The sequence below is a fragment of the Denticeps clupeoides genome, chromosome 9, assembly GCF_900700375.1.
Source record: "Denticeps clupeoides chromosome 9, fDenClu1.1, whole genome shotgun sequence".
Taxonomy (NCBI): Eukaryota; Metazoa; Chordata; class Actinopteri; order Clupeiformes; family Denticipitidae; genus Denticeps; species Denticeps clupeoides.
In genome coordinates, this window is record NC_041715.1 from 15,824,384 (window position 1) to 15,840,122 (window position 15,739).

General features: G+C 42.7%; 1 protein-coding gene across 7 annotated transcripts in view; it reads right to left on the reverse strand.

Annotated features, from left to right (window-relative positions):
- zmp:0000001200 (dedicator of cytokinesis protein 9) overlaps window positions 1-15,739 on the reverse strand; it is a 66,689-nt gene that overhangs the window by 18,080 nt on the left and 32,870 nt on the right. For all 7 annotated transcript variants that reach the window (XM_028990406.1, XM_028990403.1, XM_028990401.1 and 4 more), the window contains exons 3-23: window positions 14,743-14,832; window positions 13,395-13,477; window positions 12,885-12,954; window positions 10,644-10,739; window positions 10,404-10,538; window positions 7,741-7,915; window positions 6,892-6,944; window positions 6,502-6,576; window positions 6,254-6,394; window positions 4,954-5,166; window positions 4,759-4,881; window positions 4,300-4,382; window positions 3,137-3,259; window positions 2,746-2,825; window positions 2,443-2,630; window positions 2,093-2,158; window positions 1,905-1,997; window positions 1,423-1,546; window positions 1,209-1,327; window positions 1,013-1,102; window positions 599-688 (exon numbers count right to left, since the gene is read on the reverse strand). In XM_028990406.1, the coding sequence (XP_028846239.1) occupies window positions 599-688; window positions 1,013-1,102; window positions 1,209-1,327; window positions 1,423-1,546; window positions 1,905-1,997; window positions 2,093-2,158; window positions 2,443-2,630; window positions 2,746-2,825; window positions 3,137-3,259; window positions 4,300-4,382; window positions 4,759-4,881; window positions 4,954-5,166; window positions 6,254-6,394; window positions 6,502-6,576; window positions 6,892-6,944; window positions 7,741-7,915; window positions 10,404-10,538; window positions 10,644-10,739; window positions 12,885-12,954; window positions 13,395-13,477; window positions 14,743-14,832 (2,310 nt within the window). The remainder of the gene's footprint in view (window positions 1-598; window positions 689-1,012; window positions 1,103-1,208; window positions 1,328-1,422; window positions 1,547-1,904; window positions 1,998-2,092; window positions 2,159-2,442; window positions 2,631-2,745; window positions 2,826-3,136; window positions 3,260-4,299; window positions 4,383-4,758; window positions 4,882-4,953; window positions 5,167-6,253; window positions 6,395-6,501; window positions 6,577-6,891; window positions 6,945-7,740; window positions 7,916-10,403; window positions 10,539-10,643; window positions 10,740-12,884; window positions 12,955-13,394; window positions 13,478-14,742; window positions 14,833-15,739) is intronic.

A 15,739-nucleotide genomic window follows, 5' to 3' on the forward strand; every position in this document is an offset into this window, starting at 1 on the left:
GAATTTCCATTCTTAGTAGCCCCCTAGAGCAAGTCATTTTAAGGTTTGAAACCTGCTTTTTTCAGCTTGGTAATTGGTAGCAATTTATGGTAGGTGTGAATACTTTCGTTGGCATGAGAATATACAGCACAGTGGCCTGCACCCACACAACCCAAACAGATGTAGAGATTTGCGTGGCTGTTCATGCCTGAGCCGCGCGATAAACCATATGAAGAGGAAATTAGCAATGCAGCAATAACAGGACACACCTGAACATGAATGAGCAATGATTACAAGGAATGTTCCAGTATCCGAAAACAGTGGCGGGAGACTGGTGCATCTGTGTTGCTCAGTGTAACAACAAAGGGCTGGTCCAGTTTTTTGGGCTCCTGCCAGTAAAAATCTTCCCTGACCTTGAGTGTAATCCCGCACTCATTATGTGTGGAGAAGAATGTTTACGCTAAAACCCCACAGATGCATCTCAACAGGCCTGGCCTGTCCTGCTGGACAGTTTTGTGCAAAGTGCCTTAAAGTCCGAATAAAGCAAGAATACACTGCGGCAGACTAACCGATAAGCGATAATACGCTGTGGGATAATGCGGTGGCGGAGTGGTCTCACCTTCAGGAACTTGACCAGCTCTCCACCTGACCCCTGCGCAGCTGACTCTGTGCTCTGACAGTGGTGGAAGAAGTTGTGCAAATGTTGGTCCTAAAACAAAAGATCATCATGAATAAAAAAGAAAGATGTGGTAGTAACCTAGTGGTTAAGACACTTGTCTATGAACCTGAATACCACAAAGTCACAGGTTCAAACCCAACTTACTACCATTGTGTCCCTGAACAAGACACTTAACCCTGAGTTGCAGCAGGGGGAGCAGGGACTGTCCCTGTCACAATTCTTTGGGCATTTCACAAGGGCGTTTCATAAATAAAACGTGGATGTTCTCTTTGCATTACGATCAACAATATGGTCCTAGTCAAACTAAATCAGATGAACATTTTACTGAATTGGGAATACAGCATTTGCATTCACCTGAGTATAGACTGTGGACACAAGATGTGTGGAGACTTTAAACAAAGGTTTGCCTCCATCCACCCATTTGAGCTCAGGTCCTGAATGTTGCTGTAAGACAGTTGCACAACGCATTTAATTTCCACACATTTCCTATATATGAACATATGTAGTCTGAATTAATAACAGAGAGCAGAGAGACATTTGCAAAACCTACCTTACTGACCCCCTCCTGACAGCTGAGGTAGCCAGGAGGTAAGCTGGCAGCCACCGGGATCTGCTGCTCATTCATGACCACCCTGCCGTCCTTCAGCAACGGGAGCCAGGCGTAGCCAACTGTGTTTGAAATAAAACAAGACTTTCCACTCAGACAAAGCAGAGATTTGGGCGGCAACAGTCAGAAAAAGAAATATGGACATTCTCTGGCTAACCTTGGGCCTCCACCGTGTCTCTCTTCTTGGTGCTGGCTTTGCTGTTGCTGTCACAGCTGATGTGGTAGAACGTGAAGAGTAAGTGGTGCTTCTCATTGAGCTGGGCTGGAAGTTCAATCTTAAACTGTAACAGAAATTGTATTCTGTGTTCATATTCCAGGAATGCCAATTATAACTATAACTGTATTCATAGTTGAGGGTCCTAGTGAACCAGAATTCATCTCTTCATAGATGGTAACATGAAAAAACATTATAAGTCGCTCTGGATAAGGGCGTCTGCCAAATGCCTTAAATGTAAATGTAAATGTAACTCCTGAGTTTGATTAAACTGTGGCCATTAAATTATGGTTGGCATACTAGTATTGTGGAAATTGAGAAAAAATGAATATGCTTTCTGTTCTCTCTCCAATATCAAACTAGGCTGCTAGAAGGTTTGCATTTTCCACTTCTATGATGTCTCATGAACTGATAAAAGGCCTCACCTCATCATAGAACTCAGGGTTCTGCTGGTGGTGTAACACTGTAGTAAAGACATTTTTTGTAAACAACGGTCCTCCTGGACGTCCATAGATGCACTGAGGACATGCAAGAGCAAAAGCACATTTTTTGTTACCCAAAACTGTTTCTAAATGGATCAAAACAGGAGGGAGGCAGACAAAAGATGGATTACCCTGAGAGGAACGGCCTCCTCATCATCCGAGTCCTTGAACTCGATGCAAACAGCGATGTTCCTCGCCTACAGAGAGAGACACAGAGCATTTAGCTGGCCTACTTACCTCTTTTCACTGTTCTTCAGGGAACATTTAGATCTTTTAATGTTAGTATCACCACTTGTTCATTATCAGAATTAGCACATCATCTAAAATTAATTATAAGTGTGATGCAGAAGTGGTGCAGTATGAACTGGATAAAAACGGAAGAAAGGTTGTTGGTTAGGAGAAAAACTTGGGTTGGAAAAAACTTCCACAGCTGGAACCCAAAGTTATTACCTGCTTGCAATGTGCATTAAAATAACTGTACCTTAGCAAAAGCCTTCTGGCTGTCGTACTTCAGCTGTTTAGGGTAGACATACAGATGGTTGTTGTAGATGGTGAATGGCTGAGAGCACTTGGCTATGGACGGCACAAACTCCTCCACTTCAAACAGGACACCTCCCTTCTCGCCGCAGTCAAACTGCTTCACGGGAATATAGGACGAGGTAACGCAATCTACAGAGCACAGGGAGAAACCAAACAAGCTCAGTGTAGCAACCCAGAGCAGTCCTGTGCTCTGAAAAAGACCCTTTCGCTCCCCCATTGCATGTTGAAGCTGGAGATGACGTACTGGTCAAGTCAGGGGCAACGTTGTCAATGGTAACATCTAGGTTTCCTAAGATCACAGGGAGCTTGGCCATCTTTTCTGGCCTGATGAGCAGAGTGGAAAAATAAGCAGAAGTTAATGCCTTTGTTATTTTCTACCTGGGACTAAATGTGAAACAGACCATCAACCCGTAAGCGAGAAAATATTTAGAAAGGTGCAGCAGCGGCTAATAATGCCTGAGAAAAGGGATATAGGGTTTCCCAGAGAAACTTGTCCTTGAGCTGATCTGCATTGTTCTCTGGATAAATCCACTGACATCTCGACAATTCAGACAGTGCATGAAAACTTGCACTAGACAAATGAAAAGGCATAATGAAAAGGACGAGAGATTTATGGCCGGGGGGCTGTTGCTCACTTCCTGAAATCAGCCAGAAGTTTGAACATGTCCTCGCTGGACAGCTTACTGCTGTCCTGCCTGTAGAGTGCAGAGAAGCGGGAAGATTTGTCCAGCGTCCCTGAAGCATCTTTGAAAAGCGGTCTGGGAGGAAATGGAGAATGAGAGGGATTTAAGAACACAATAAAAATACTGCTGAATACAGCAAGAAAACTGAATATGGCGAGGGTAAAAAGCTAGACAAATATGAACATCACAAACTATTGCTATAACGAATCAAAAGACTGGCCAATTCTCAGACTAGGTGACTTGCTAAAACAAGTATTGAATTTTCTACCAATTAAAATTTCCAACTGAAGTAAAAGCAACCTTGTCATGACATCATCATGACAATCATAAATCATTCTAAGGATTTAAATCTGTTTCTTATGAAGTTCTTTATACTTTATACTTAATCGTGCAAATATGTAAAAAGTAGGCCTGCATCCTTTTTATTGTACTCCAATGGTCAATATAGGTTGTTTGATCTGGAATATGCTATTGTCCAGGTGTTTCTGAAGTATGTGGAACACTAGATCTTCTAAGGTATTATGTTAAGAGGAAAACAATAGAAAAAAAAATACAGGGACACCATAAGATGGCACCATTTGCAGATACGTGAAAATATGTGTATACAGAGGTCACATAAATGGGCAAGTGTACAGGAAAAAATCGCTCTGCAGTCTGAGAAACAAAGGCTTTCAGATGCTGTTCCACGCTGTGTTTTTCCCACTGAGCTGAGGGCGCGATATCGGCTCACATTTCCTGTGGAGGCACTCCTGAAATCCCTACCACAGGCATGAGTGCCCCACTGGAAACACAAACAGCCCCATGCCAGAGTCCTGGGAGCATCCAGCTTTGTCCATTTGAAGGCAAATATAGGGTGGGACAAGTACCAGGATTGCAATTATTACTTATTAAAACATCTAGACCATTCATTATATAAAATATTAAATACATTTTTGGTTGTTTTGAGTTATTGAGTTCTTTGAGTAAGAACATATATTGTGTGACCAAGTGAGTCCAAGAATATTTGACAAAAAAAGAACACATTCTTCCTCTTATCTGAAGTAAAGCACTAAATCTTCCTTGTGATTAAAAACCGTGGCAATTGATCAAGGCTTCATTCGGCTCAGTGGTCCTACCTGGCCGCCCATGCGAAAGGCATTCTGTACTGGCCCAGTCTGCTGCAGGCCAATTTGGCATTCTTCAGAACCTTCTGTGCCGCCTGGAGGAGGAAAGAGCGCATGCTCAGAGGCTGACCTCAGCGCAGCGGCGAGGGATGCATTCAGGCATCTGGCCTGTGAAACTCAGTTAGCGCAAGCTTTCGCCAATGTTTCCACAAAGAGCCTTCGAGAAGGCTCCCTAATGCATTTCACATACCCTAGTCCGACTTTATAAATCTCATTACTGCACACGTTGCTCAGAACCAGGGTTCTGAGGCCAAAGCCAACAAACCATGGGTTAAGAATTCATAAGGATAAGATTTTGAGGTTAAAAAGACAGAGACCTGGACATTCTTGATTATGGATTATAACAAATAGCTATAAATTGTTTGCGGAATCAAATGAAAAGTAGTGTCGGTGCTCAAAGACATTTCTGACCTTTGTGGAGTCGGAGTTCTTCATGTAGGGCTCAGCACAGTGGGCTATTCCTCCCTGCAGTACTTTGTCGATCCGAGCCACCAGGAAAATGTCTGGGTGTGGGCAGGTAACTGAAAACACTCCCTAAAAGAAGAACTCCTTTTGAGTACAGTGTATCCAAAAAAGGGCAACAGGAAGTAAAAGTGTATTATTCACCTGTCTAGGATACTGCATGGAAGCCTCTGGCAGACCATTGGCCAACTTCTGGCCAGGCAGTATGCTGTCCCCGCCCCCATTTATGAGTTGGGAGCCAGGATTGGAGACCATCAGTCTGACATATGGGTGGTTCAGGTCCACACTGAAGTCAGCAGAGATCTTCCTACAGTTCTGGATGTCGAAGAGGGACATGGTAACATAAAATGGTTCCACCTGAAAAGACACAAGATAACCAGAAGGTGAAGAAGATAAGCAGCTCAGACGGTGAAAGAGGGCAAATCCTCCTTCATTATCCACTATCCTCAAAGTTAATGTGCAGGAACAGGTGGAAAGGCTAATGTCTGTCTCCACATAGCACAATTCAACTGATATTAACACTGTAATCAAGACAAATTGTAATTTGTTGAAGGACGAGGCTAAAACAACACAGACTATGATTTCAAGTGTGGTCTTTCAGCCCCTGCCTTTAAAAGTCTGATTGGTTCATACACTTGAAAAGTTTGTTTTACTCATTTCTTTTAGAATATAGTATTGTGTTGCAGGACAGAGAACAGCAAAAATTTAATTACAGCAAATGTGATTCTTTGAATTATGTTGATTATAGTCCACCTGCTCCTTCTAACTCTTTTATCATGGGAAAAAAAATATTTAACAATGTTTTTACATACTGCCAGGAAAGGATTTTGGCCCTATGTTGCATGTTCCAGTCTGGTTGGGCGAAGTTTTGTGGATGCCATTTAAGAATCAGATTGAAAAGCTGGAGTGCAGGTTTATCATTTCACTCTGTTACTGGAAGGTGTACTTTAGACCCAAGCATAACATATAAAATAGTGATTTGGAATAAAATATAAACTGCATGATTTCTTGGAATTATCAGATATGATTTAAATAAAGAAAATGTCATCACAGTGTGGTAAAGCCGTAAAAAGCAGCTGTTTCTCAAGCAAGGTAACCCACTGGCTGAACAAATAATCCCCCCCCAAAAAAAAATCTCCCAACAACTTGATCCCAATAGATAGTTTTTTTTTTTAAACACATTTTGCCTCTGCTGCATTGCATTGGCTGTTTCTGTACTGTGCCACTGCCACAAGCACGGCGGCAGAATCAGATGAGTGGAAATGGGCTCTAATGGACACACTGCTATGAACGACAAAAGGATATTGGGATCAGACCCTGTCCCTGCTCAGGCGTCCGTAGCCCAAGCGTCACCGTCTGGGGCTACATTTTTTGTGTGCTTGCAATATTTACCATCCAGACTACGGGTAAAATAACTAGACAAATTGAAATACGAATCAATTACATTTGTTGTTGGTCCCTCTTCATTTTCAGCGACACAGCTCTGCAGGTTGAAGGACAAGTCATTGCACTTCACCAAGATGCGCTTGCCAAACTTCTCCTCGAACTGTTTAACGTCTGGCTCGATTCCTGAGAAGTCAAGTTTCTGGATCGGCAGAAGAGGAAAACACATGCCATCAGTAAACTCGGCGCTTCTGTACAGTATTCAGGAGTGTAGAGCTGATAGGGTATCAGTGAGGAAAAGGAGGGTACCTGGGAATCAGGGTCTAGTGTGAACAGCTTCAGTCTGGTCTCATTCCTCATTCTTGACTCAATATCTCTGGCACTCTGGACAGAAAAAATGTAAATGTATATTATACTTTATATAAAAATGCCTGAGTGTAAACAGTGTATTATTAATGAAAAACAATGCCCATCCCATTTGCCCATTTTAGTCTCACCACTGAAATTTATTGAATTTTTCTTGCTTCAAGGTTTGTCTTGACTGGCCAGCATTGCTACTATAAAAAGCTAATCTGTGAAAATCTCTGAGAAACTATCTGTGCAGTACCCACCACAGTTCAGTCATTTTTGTGGCATTGTTTTGTGTGCTGTGTCTCGCATGAGTATGCACTGCAGCGCGTTCACATAACCAGGACCTACCTGAAAGCTGTCCATACTTCCAGAGGAACTGTCAGCTTTCCCCAGTTCATCATCTGCAAAACAGAAACCACCCAAACCCTCAGACAGAAAGCGTGTGATAAATCACACATAAACACACAACTCCCGTTAATCCTTCATTAATGAAACACCCCGTAACATAACCGGATTCTAACTATTCACCACAACAGGACACTGGGAAAACAGTGAAGATGGGCTGTAGTGTTTTGTATGAAAACCACATAACTCTGCAAAAGTCATGCTTTCTACAGAGGGAAATTGCTCTGCACTATGAGTAGCTCCTGAGATTAAGGTATGCTCTCCACACAGACAATCTCCAGCCCACGTAGGGAAGGAGTAGTCCAAGGAAGTTTGGGTGGTCTGATATACTGCCAGGGCAAGAGGGCAGTGGCTGTGGGATCTGTGGATGATCCGTCTCAATTTAGGGTAGACAGCACGAGACAGGGGAATTTGGCTGCGAAATATCTGATACAAGTGGACCTTTCCTTTGATAAAGGGTTTCATCCACAGTACTTGCGCAATTATTATGTGCAGGGGAGCCCATTTTTAGCTGTTTTGGTTTTCTGCTAATTTCTATTTCGACCATAATTATATTCATAAATATCATGCAATCTACACTCAGGCTGTAGATCTGAAAAAATAGCTGGTTCATTTGTGGCCCCGGAAAATTTTCTGTAGGGCCATTTTTGGGGTTCTTTTTCTCAAATATCTTTTAGAGCCACTAGGACCTAATCACTGCACTGTACTGTACTGAACTACATGAAGGTGAAATATGAACTAAATTTTCCCCATACAGTTGTGCTTGTGACTGTGTCATATGTCAAAACCCACCGTCATGGAGGTCACCGTTCCTCTTTTCCTGCATGGCGATCTCGAAGCTGGAGTGCAGGATCTTGTTGAGGGTGCTGATCCAGTCCTCCATCTCCCCCTCACTGTCGGCAGCCAAAAGGTATGTGCTCTTATCCTGCATCTTCAGCTCAAAAGCAAACCGCCGCACTTTGTTGTTCTGTGGGCAAAAGAAAAAGTCCAACAGATTTTATATATCAGTGATTCTTTTTTATTTTAAGAAAACATGCTTAGCTTTTCAAATGCTTGGTGACTGTGTAAGGGTTTTTCCTGCCGATGAATTCATTTGCATATTTTGCTGAGGCTTTTTTCACCATCTGCAAACAAAAATCTAGCTGTGAATAAAGTGGCTCCAGACACAATGTTCCCGTCCACCATCCAAAGTTAACATCAAGAAAGCGCCAAGTCGCCAAAAGGGAGCCGCTGAAAAAGTTTTATGATGCATTTCATGCCACTCAGAATAAGGGATTCAAGGAAATAATACCAGACTTTTTTTACGTTTGCTTTAACTAGGGATTTTATGAAAATTACATCAGCAGACTAGGACAAAGGAGCAGGAGAAACAAACTTTACACAAATAGAAGCAAAGATGACAAAGGTAGGACCAGTGGATGCCATAGATATTCAAATTTACCTGTGTTGTCAAAAAAACCCCCAAAAAAACAATACTGTACAGAAAATCTGAATGTCTTGAAAACGGTCATATGATATATTCATTGTATATCCCCATCCTGCAAAAATCTGACCCTATGGAGGCTATGGTGACTATGTAAAATCTGTATCACACCACAAAGAAATGTTATTACTGTCAGGTGAACTCTGAACCCTTATTCAAGACCATAGCCATGGTGAAGTGGCTGCTCCCAAAACTGACTACTGTACGGTATAGCCAACCCATGCAACACACCACCACGGTTCCTGAAGCAGGTCCCCGAGCTCAGATTTGCAGTGATTTGTTAATCTCTCTTGTGACCAAATGAGCAGGGTCCCTGTGGAAAGGGGGAGGCTAATTGCGCTGCTGTATAAACCATCCCCCCACCACGAGACTTGGGTTTTTTGGCAAATCACTGCGTCTCTGAGGCATGAGTGGGAGGCCTTTAAAACACCATGCAGCGTAAAATGCATGCGCTCTCAGCATGTGGCTAAATAAAGATCTGTTTTACTTTCATCCTCGAGGGAGCAGTGACTAATATGCTTCGGAGGTAAAGGTCCTTAGGGCAGGAATCAGGACGTGATCACAGATCAGCTACATCTTCCATAGCTGCATCATTTCTGAACGTTTTCAGTTATTGCTCCCAGTGTGTAAATGTATAAAATATGTTGAGCAGTTTAGCTCATGAAGTCATTGTTGCTCAGTTATATACGTTATACTGGTGGGTACTGGAGGAAATGATGCTGCTACTCTCATCATGGAAGGAATCAGTACTGTGAAGTGATGTATGAGCTGGATGTATAATAGCTGAATTACATCCTGTGGAAAAAAAAGACCAGCATTCATATGGAAAGACTTAGATATGATAAGTGGACGCACAGAATGCATTTTTCCACTCTGCAATGTCGGTTGGGTGTGGTGGGATTTCGATTCTTGATAAACGGAGGTGTGTTTCAGCTGAGCCCGACTCATGACGTTCCTCCGCACACTAATAATCTAAAAGTTAAACGAACAGCGGATTCTCTCGATGCCAGTTTGTTGTGGTTTCTAGTTGGATTCATATTATCTGGCTTAGCAAATTACAGACTTCAGCAGAATGGGCACAATTTGAAACACAGAAACAAGTGAAAATGAGTTTTCAGTGTTGGGGTCCTGCAGAACAGTTCAGATGAGATCATGGTACATTTCATAGACAGTTCTGCAAATAATCTTCCAATAATTTCCCCCACAATGACAGAGAAGTGATCAAAATGCAGCAAATCACATCATTCCACAGATGACCTGCCAGCATTTTAATAATTTTCCTTCTTCATTCTCTGAAATATGTCGTGTGAAAAAAATTAAATCTTTTCTAAAATCCTGCTGAGGTTTTTAATACATTTTAAAAAGAGAGTTACAGTATTGACTGCTTACCATGACCGTAAAGGCATTTGTTTCTTTTATTCTTTCATTGTTTGAACATTTAAGGGAGTGGGATTTGGTTATTTTTCCCAGATGGCCTGTCAGGGTGAAAAGGCTGATTATTTTAACTCGCCTGCCCCACCGCTCAAGCACATGTCTGGGGTTGGAGAGGAAGCTCAGGGGAGGGCAGGGACTGTACAGCTGCCCCAGAGTGACCCAGCAGATGGAGCAAATCCAGACCTCCACTCCCACAGCCACAGACCCACTATCTCCAGCAGGAAAAGCGTATCTGCTGGCTCAGGCCGGGACTCTCAGAATGACTTGCAGGAATGATCGTTTAATTTTTTTTCTTCCTGCCTGCAACAATCCATCTATTGATTAAATTTTCATTCTCTAGGAGACATGTTGATGGGAGCAGAAACCATTGATTTAACCTTTGCATCAGCAAAAAAAAAAAAGGCCTGGGTTGAGCATGGGGTGGAATATGAAAGATCCCAGTTCGGACCCGATCATTATCATCATTACTTACTACTCAACACTGGACCAAAGCAGAAAACTATGGCATTAATAAAGAAACTGATAAATATGAAATTACCTGAACTACTCCCATACAGGAGTCCAAGAAAATTGTTCCTTTGGGCTCTTTAGAAATCTTCTCGTCCTTGTAGAAGTTCAAGTTATATGATCCATCACCCAGCTGAGTGAGGTGGAAATACCTTCTTTTGAAAGACTATAAGGGAGAAATACATTTTTGGTGTCACTTTCATTATCTTTCTTCAAGAGTTATTGGAACGTCATCATAAACATCTTTATTGGAAATGTAAATTTCACTCACCCTCATGGTGACACTAATTGCACTATTCATGTTGCCCCTGTACAGCCAGCCATGTTTAGTGATGCCGCCTTTGTGGGAGCCAAGGGAGGCCGTATCCTGGATGAACGGGAGACAAGAAGCTCAGAAATCACAGAGAACCATTAATGTCCAACTGTCCAATTGCCATTGCTTCCCTCTTTGATCCTGGTGACCAAAAAAAGCTTTGAAGTGTAAACCCAGGCCTTCTGAGAGGAGCATAAACATGGAGCAAACAGTTTTACTGCTATGAGAAAGACAGGAACAGAGCATTAGAACATGCAAAGTTATAGAAGTGTAGAAATGGCAATGTAAATATTTTTTTTTGTTGAATTGATTGTCATTGTGATACATTGCAGCACTGCACATGGTGTTCTCTGCTTTTAACCATCACCCTTGGTGAGCAGTGGGCAGCCATGACAGGCACCCTGGGAGCAGTGTGTGGGGACAGTGCGTTGCTCAGTGGCACCAATGGTGGTTTAGAATTCAAACTCACAACCTTCTGCATAAGGGTCCACTTCCTTACCCGCTAGGCCATCTGTCATGCAGCTCAATAGGAACCTTGAGTAAAAATTATTTTAATATTAGCAAAGGTGAAAAAACAGTGCCTGGCTGAGCATGGATCCGGAACATCTCAGTTACTGAAGGCCAAAAGTTGAAAAATCTTTAGAATTTCCTCACTACGTTCCACCGCAAGCGACTTGATATTTACAGCATATGAGAGACCTAGACGAACGTCTGGAAAGGTTCAGTTCCTGATCTTCTAGCAGGGACTGGGTGTCCCCCCATAGTATCGGACAAAATTCTATGTGTATACTTCCTTGCTACGTGATTTAACCAAGCAACCAATCAATCAACAGGCGTCCCCAAACCCCGCCTAGGTTTTGTTGTAATCAAGCGGCTTCAGGTCAAGCCTAATGTCACATGTAGCACACATTTGATCTAAAAATACAGCTCATGAATATATTAGAAGTTGGTTTGGACCAATTCTGTCCAGAACCTAAGAGAAGGCTGTTTTGGTTGTTGGCCGGTTTATATGTTAAGTGTTGGGGGAAGAAGTCTCCTGCTCTGAGCCATCTTGGCTACTCCTTCACATTCTTACTGAAACAGGGTGGGAGAGAAGGTGTTGGGTGATGGAGAAAGATTTGTTAACAGTCGTCTCCGAGCAGCCGTGACCTCCGGGCGACCAGAGAGCGCTCCTGCGTAAAACCAGCTGCTCTGCGAGGGTCTCAGCACTCTTCCCCAGCGACCCTGAATGGAGTAAGTGAATGTGACCATGCTGATGGGGGGGGGGGCATGTCAACAAAGGCACAGCGAACAATAAATAAGGGATTTCTTTTCCGCCCAGGAAACTCCTTGGGGTGCGAGTTTACTGCAGGTGACCCTTTTTCTTTTTCTAAAACGAACGTACTCTTTCCAAGGCCAGTTAAATACATTTACAAGCAGTTACGTAATCTGGAATCACTCATTTAAATGATTTGCCTTGAAATAAGTCCAACAAAGATCAGACCTTTATGAAGTCTGGCAGTTCAAATTATTCTGGGGTCTGGAAAATGAGCAGTGGAGTAAATAAACAGTCCTTCACAACGTCATTAATAGCATTACAAGTGAAAGGTGGGACGCAAATTTAGAATCATTTCATGTTATAAAAATGTAGATCTTGGGGATTTCCTGAGACAGTTTTGTCTAGATGTGAGTATTCCAGGCCAGAAGATCTGTGACCAATCATTAATTCAGTGGTTGGTTAGTTTTTAATGGGTCAGAGTAAACGTGTGCATTTTACGTTTGCTTTGGCAGAGCAGGAAGTGTTAACAGGTCACATCTGTCCTGAGGAGAAGCAATGGCAACCAACAACCACCAAAACTCAGGTCTGAAATTGTACGTGCAGCTGGCTCACATCCTTCAGATCTTCTGTACCAGTCTCACAGCCCAAGCACAATTTTCCCCTTGCTGAAGGTGCGAGAAACACGGCTGGACGGTCTGATTTTAGGCCCAGAGTGAAAGTGAAGTGATTGTCATTGTGCATGCACAGCACAGTACACAGTGACAATGAAATGGGTGATTTTAACCATCACCCTTGGTGAGCAGTGGGCAGCCATGACAGTGTGTGGGGACGGTACTTTGCTCAGTGGCACCTCAGTGGAACCTTGGGAGCTCGGGATTTGAACCGGCAACCTTCTGATTACGGGGCCACCACTGAGGGCCAAAAGGACCAAAGTCTCTCACCTCGTCTTTGTCCACATCTTCATCCACTTCATAGACATGGACGGGCAGCTTCTCAGGTCGAGACACTTTGCTAAATGGACAAAACAGGATTGCAGTTGTAAAATACCTCTCAGTCAATTTAAATTCAAGATTTAGCTTCAGCATAACTTGATCTACATCAGGAGGTAAAAATACTGTCTTATATTATGGGCATTGCAGCTTGAAATCAACTTGTTCTCTCATCAATTCACGCCATATTTACGGATTCTGGTCCTGTTGAATGCAACAAAACTAAAGTATTTCCTTTGAATGACCTCATAACAAGATCCTCCCAGCAGCCAGCATATTTCAGCAGTTACCCAGGCAGCACGATAACATGAACAACAATCAAGGTGTTTTCAGCTAAGAGTGACATACGTGGTTTAAATCCATAGTTATTCCGAGAAAAGCTTGTTCTGACATGTAGACAATAAAAGCCCAGACTTAGTCCCAAAAGAAGAGTCCTAACCGCCGTGTGAACAAAGGACTTACTTTGGGAGCTGACGGAAGTCTCCAGAGTAATCCTCATACTTGTAATTAACGACGTGCCAGTCAGAATTGTAGGTCTTGATGCACTGTGGAACGGTAACAATGGTCGTTATTAGCAACTAGTCAAGACGCAAAAAATGTCAACTCACAAAGGAGGCGGAAGCAAACACCAGGTCCGTCAAGATTTCTTTAATCAGGGCTGGGTGTTGGAGATTCAGACGTTCTAAAGCATCCTCCCTCGCCTCTGAATGCTCTTCCCCTCATCCAATCAGATTAGAGTGTCTATCGGAAGTGGAAGATTGATCAAAGGAGAAAGTGGCTCTCCAAATTAGAACTGGCTGGACTTATGAATGGTCCTGACCACTCTCATCAGGAAACTGAATACGAAATAATATTATTGACATTAAAACACAGTGAAAGGACATTAATGCTGAAAGAAAACTAAGAAAAAAAACAAAAAATCTGTCGAGTCATTAATTCCCCTTTATTAAAAGACAAGAGTAGTTTGCATTTGGGAGTATTGTCTGGCCTGATACTGTAGCTTCTGTATGTGTTGGGTCAGGAGACAAAACCCCAACTTTGAGGATCTTACACAGACATCTGCTTACTGTCAAAAATTCCAGCGATATGAGAAGCAGCGCAGCCTTTACAGAAAGAGGCGTACGTCTTTTTTTACGAGAAATGGGCCGATGTGGGAATCGCCCTGCTCACAGTTGGATGAGTTAGACACTGGAAAACAGAAAGTTTGTAGGTGGCCTGCAGCTGTCTGCATGACCTCACGGTGCACCGGATCATCAGGACACGTCCTGTGGCTTTTGCAGCAGAAAATCTGGCCCTGAACTCCAAACCCATGACTTCCTATAGGATTTCATGAGATAACAGGGGCAACGAGGAGTTCAGATTGAGGCTCAATTATCCTCCTTATGAGAACACATCCCTCCAGAACCACAAATAAACCCCATACAATGATTTCCTAAAGTACAAAGTAGATGCTTCTACTGACATACTTCAATTAACCCCATAAATATTATACTTACTGACCCGGAAGGAAGTGTGGGTCTTTCTCAAGTTACCCATCATCATTCCTTGCACTAGTATAAACACCTGAATCATGGACTGAGTTCAACTTGACTGGGCAAAATTTGTGTGATGTCTACTTCCATGCCGTTTTCCATCTTATCTCCAGGTGCCAGTTCAAAGGTTCTACTGTATCGAGCATTGATTTAGGATTGTGTGCTAACATTATGCCAATTAAGCTCCCTATTATAAGAGAAAACATGTATAAATGGTCAATGGCTGGAATTTCTCACCAACAAAAACAAGGTTGCAGCGCCCCAGGGAATTATCTTACCTCTTGAACGAAGAGACTATGCGCCTCCCTCTCTGCATTTTCAGGCACTGAAGGGTAGATTGTCCTTATTTGGCGTTTCAGTGTTGATATCTGTTCAGTGGGAAGGCAGAAAAGGTTAAGATGACTGCCAGCAGAATACGCAGGAATGTTATGCTTCAGTGAAAAAAAAGTTAGCAGGCTTGTAGGAGCCTGGTGTTCAATGAGCCATCAATCAGACATTTACATTTACAGCATTTATCAGACACCCTTATCCAGAGCGACTTACAATCAGTAGTTACAGGGACAGTCACCCTGGAGCAATTTTATGGTTAAGTGTCTTGCTCAGGGACACAATGGTAGTAAGTGGGATTTGAACCAGGGTCTTCTGGTTCATAGGACAGACCCTGGCCAAGCCTACTGTTACCCCTTTTCCAGTTCACGCTCTGGTGCCGGTTCCCCTATTTAGCACAGGTGCCATGTTTTTCAACAGCAAGCAATAGCTGGGGTGTCTTTTGACATGGTCACATGGTTTCTGTCAACTTTTCTGTCATCAAAGCCTTTCAGTTGAAAAGAACCCATTTCGTCCTGAAATATTCAAAGTAAAGTAAAACTGACCTATTTTTTAACATCGATTAAACCTGATTAAGCAGATTTTTTAAGCATATGACATCATGCACAGGGTCTATTTTAAGTGTACGTGGCAATGGACCAGTAACACAGACAATTCAGTAAAAAAAAAATTTAACCAGTCCCCAGTATAAAGCCACATCTAAGACTAAGGTATTTAGTGCATGTGGTTTGCCCTCTTGGAGCCGAAATGAAGCAGAGGAAAACCCACCTGGTTCACATCCTGTTGAGGAGAAAGCGCTCAACGTTTTAACGTAGAAGCTCTTTGACACAAAGGAAAGAAATGACACAAGGGTGACATCGCGGTTTAAGAGGGTTTTGGAACAATTGCTCGGCTCTGAGGTCAGCTTTTCAAAGCTGCAGTAATTCTCTCCTTTTGCTGTCCTGCCAA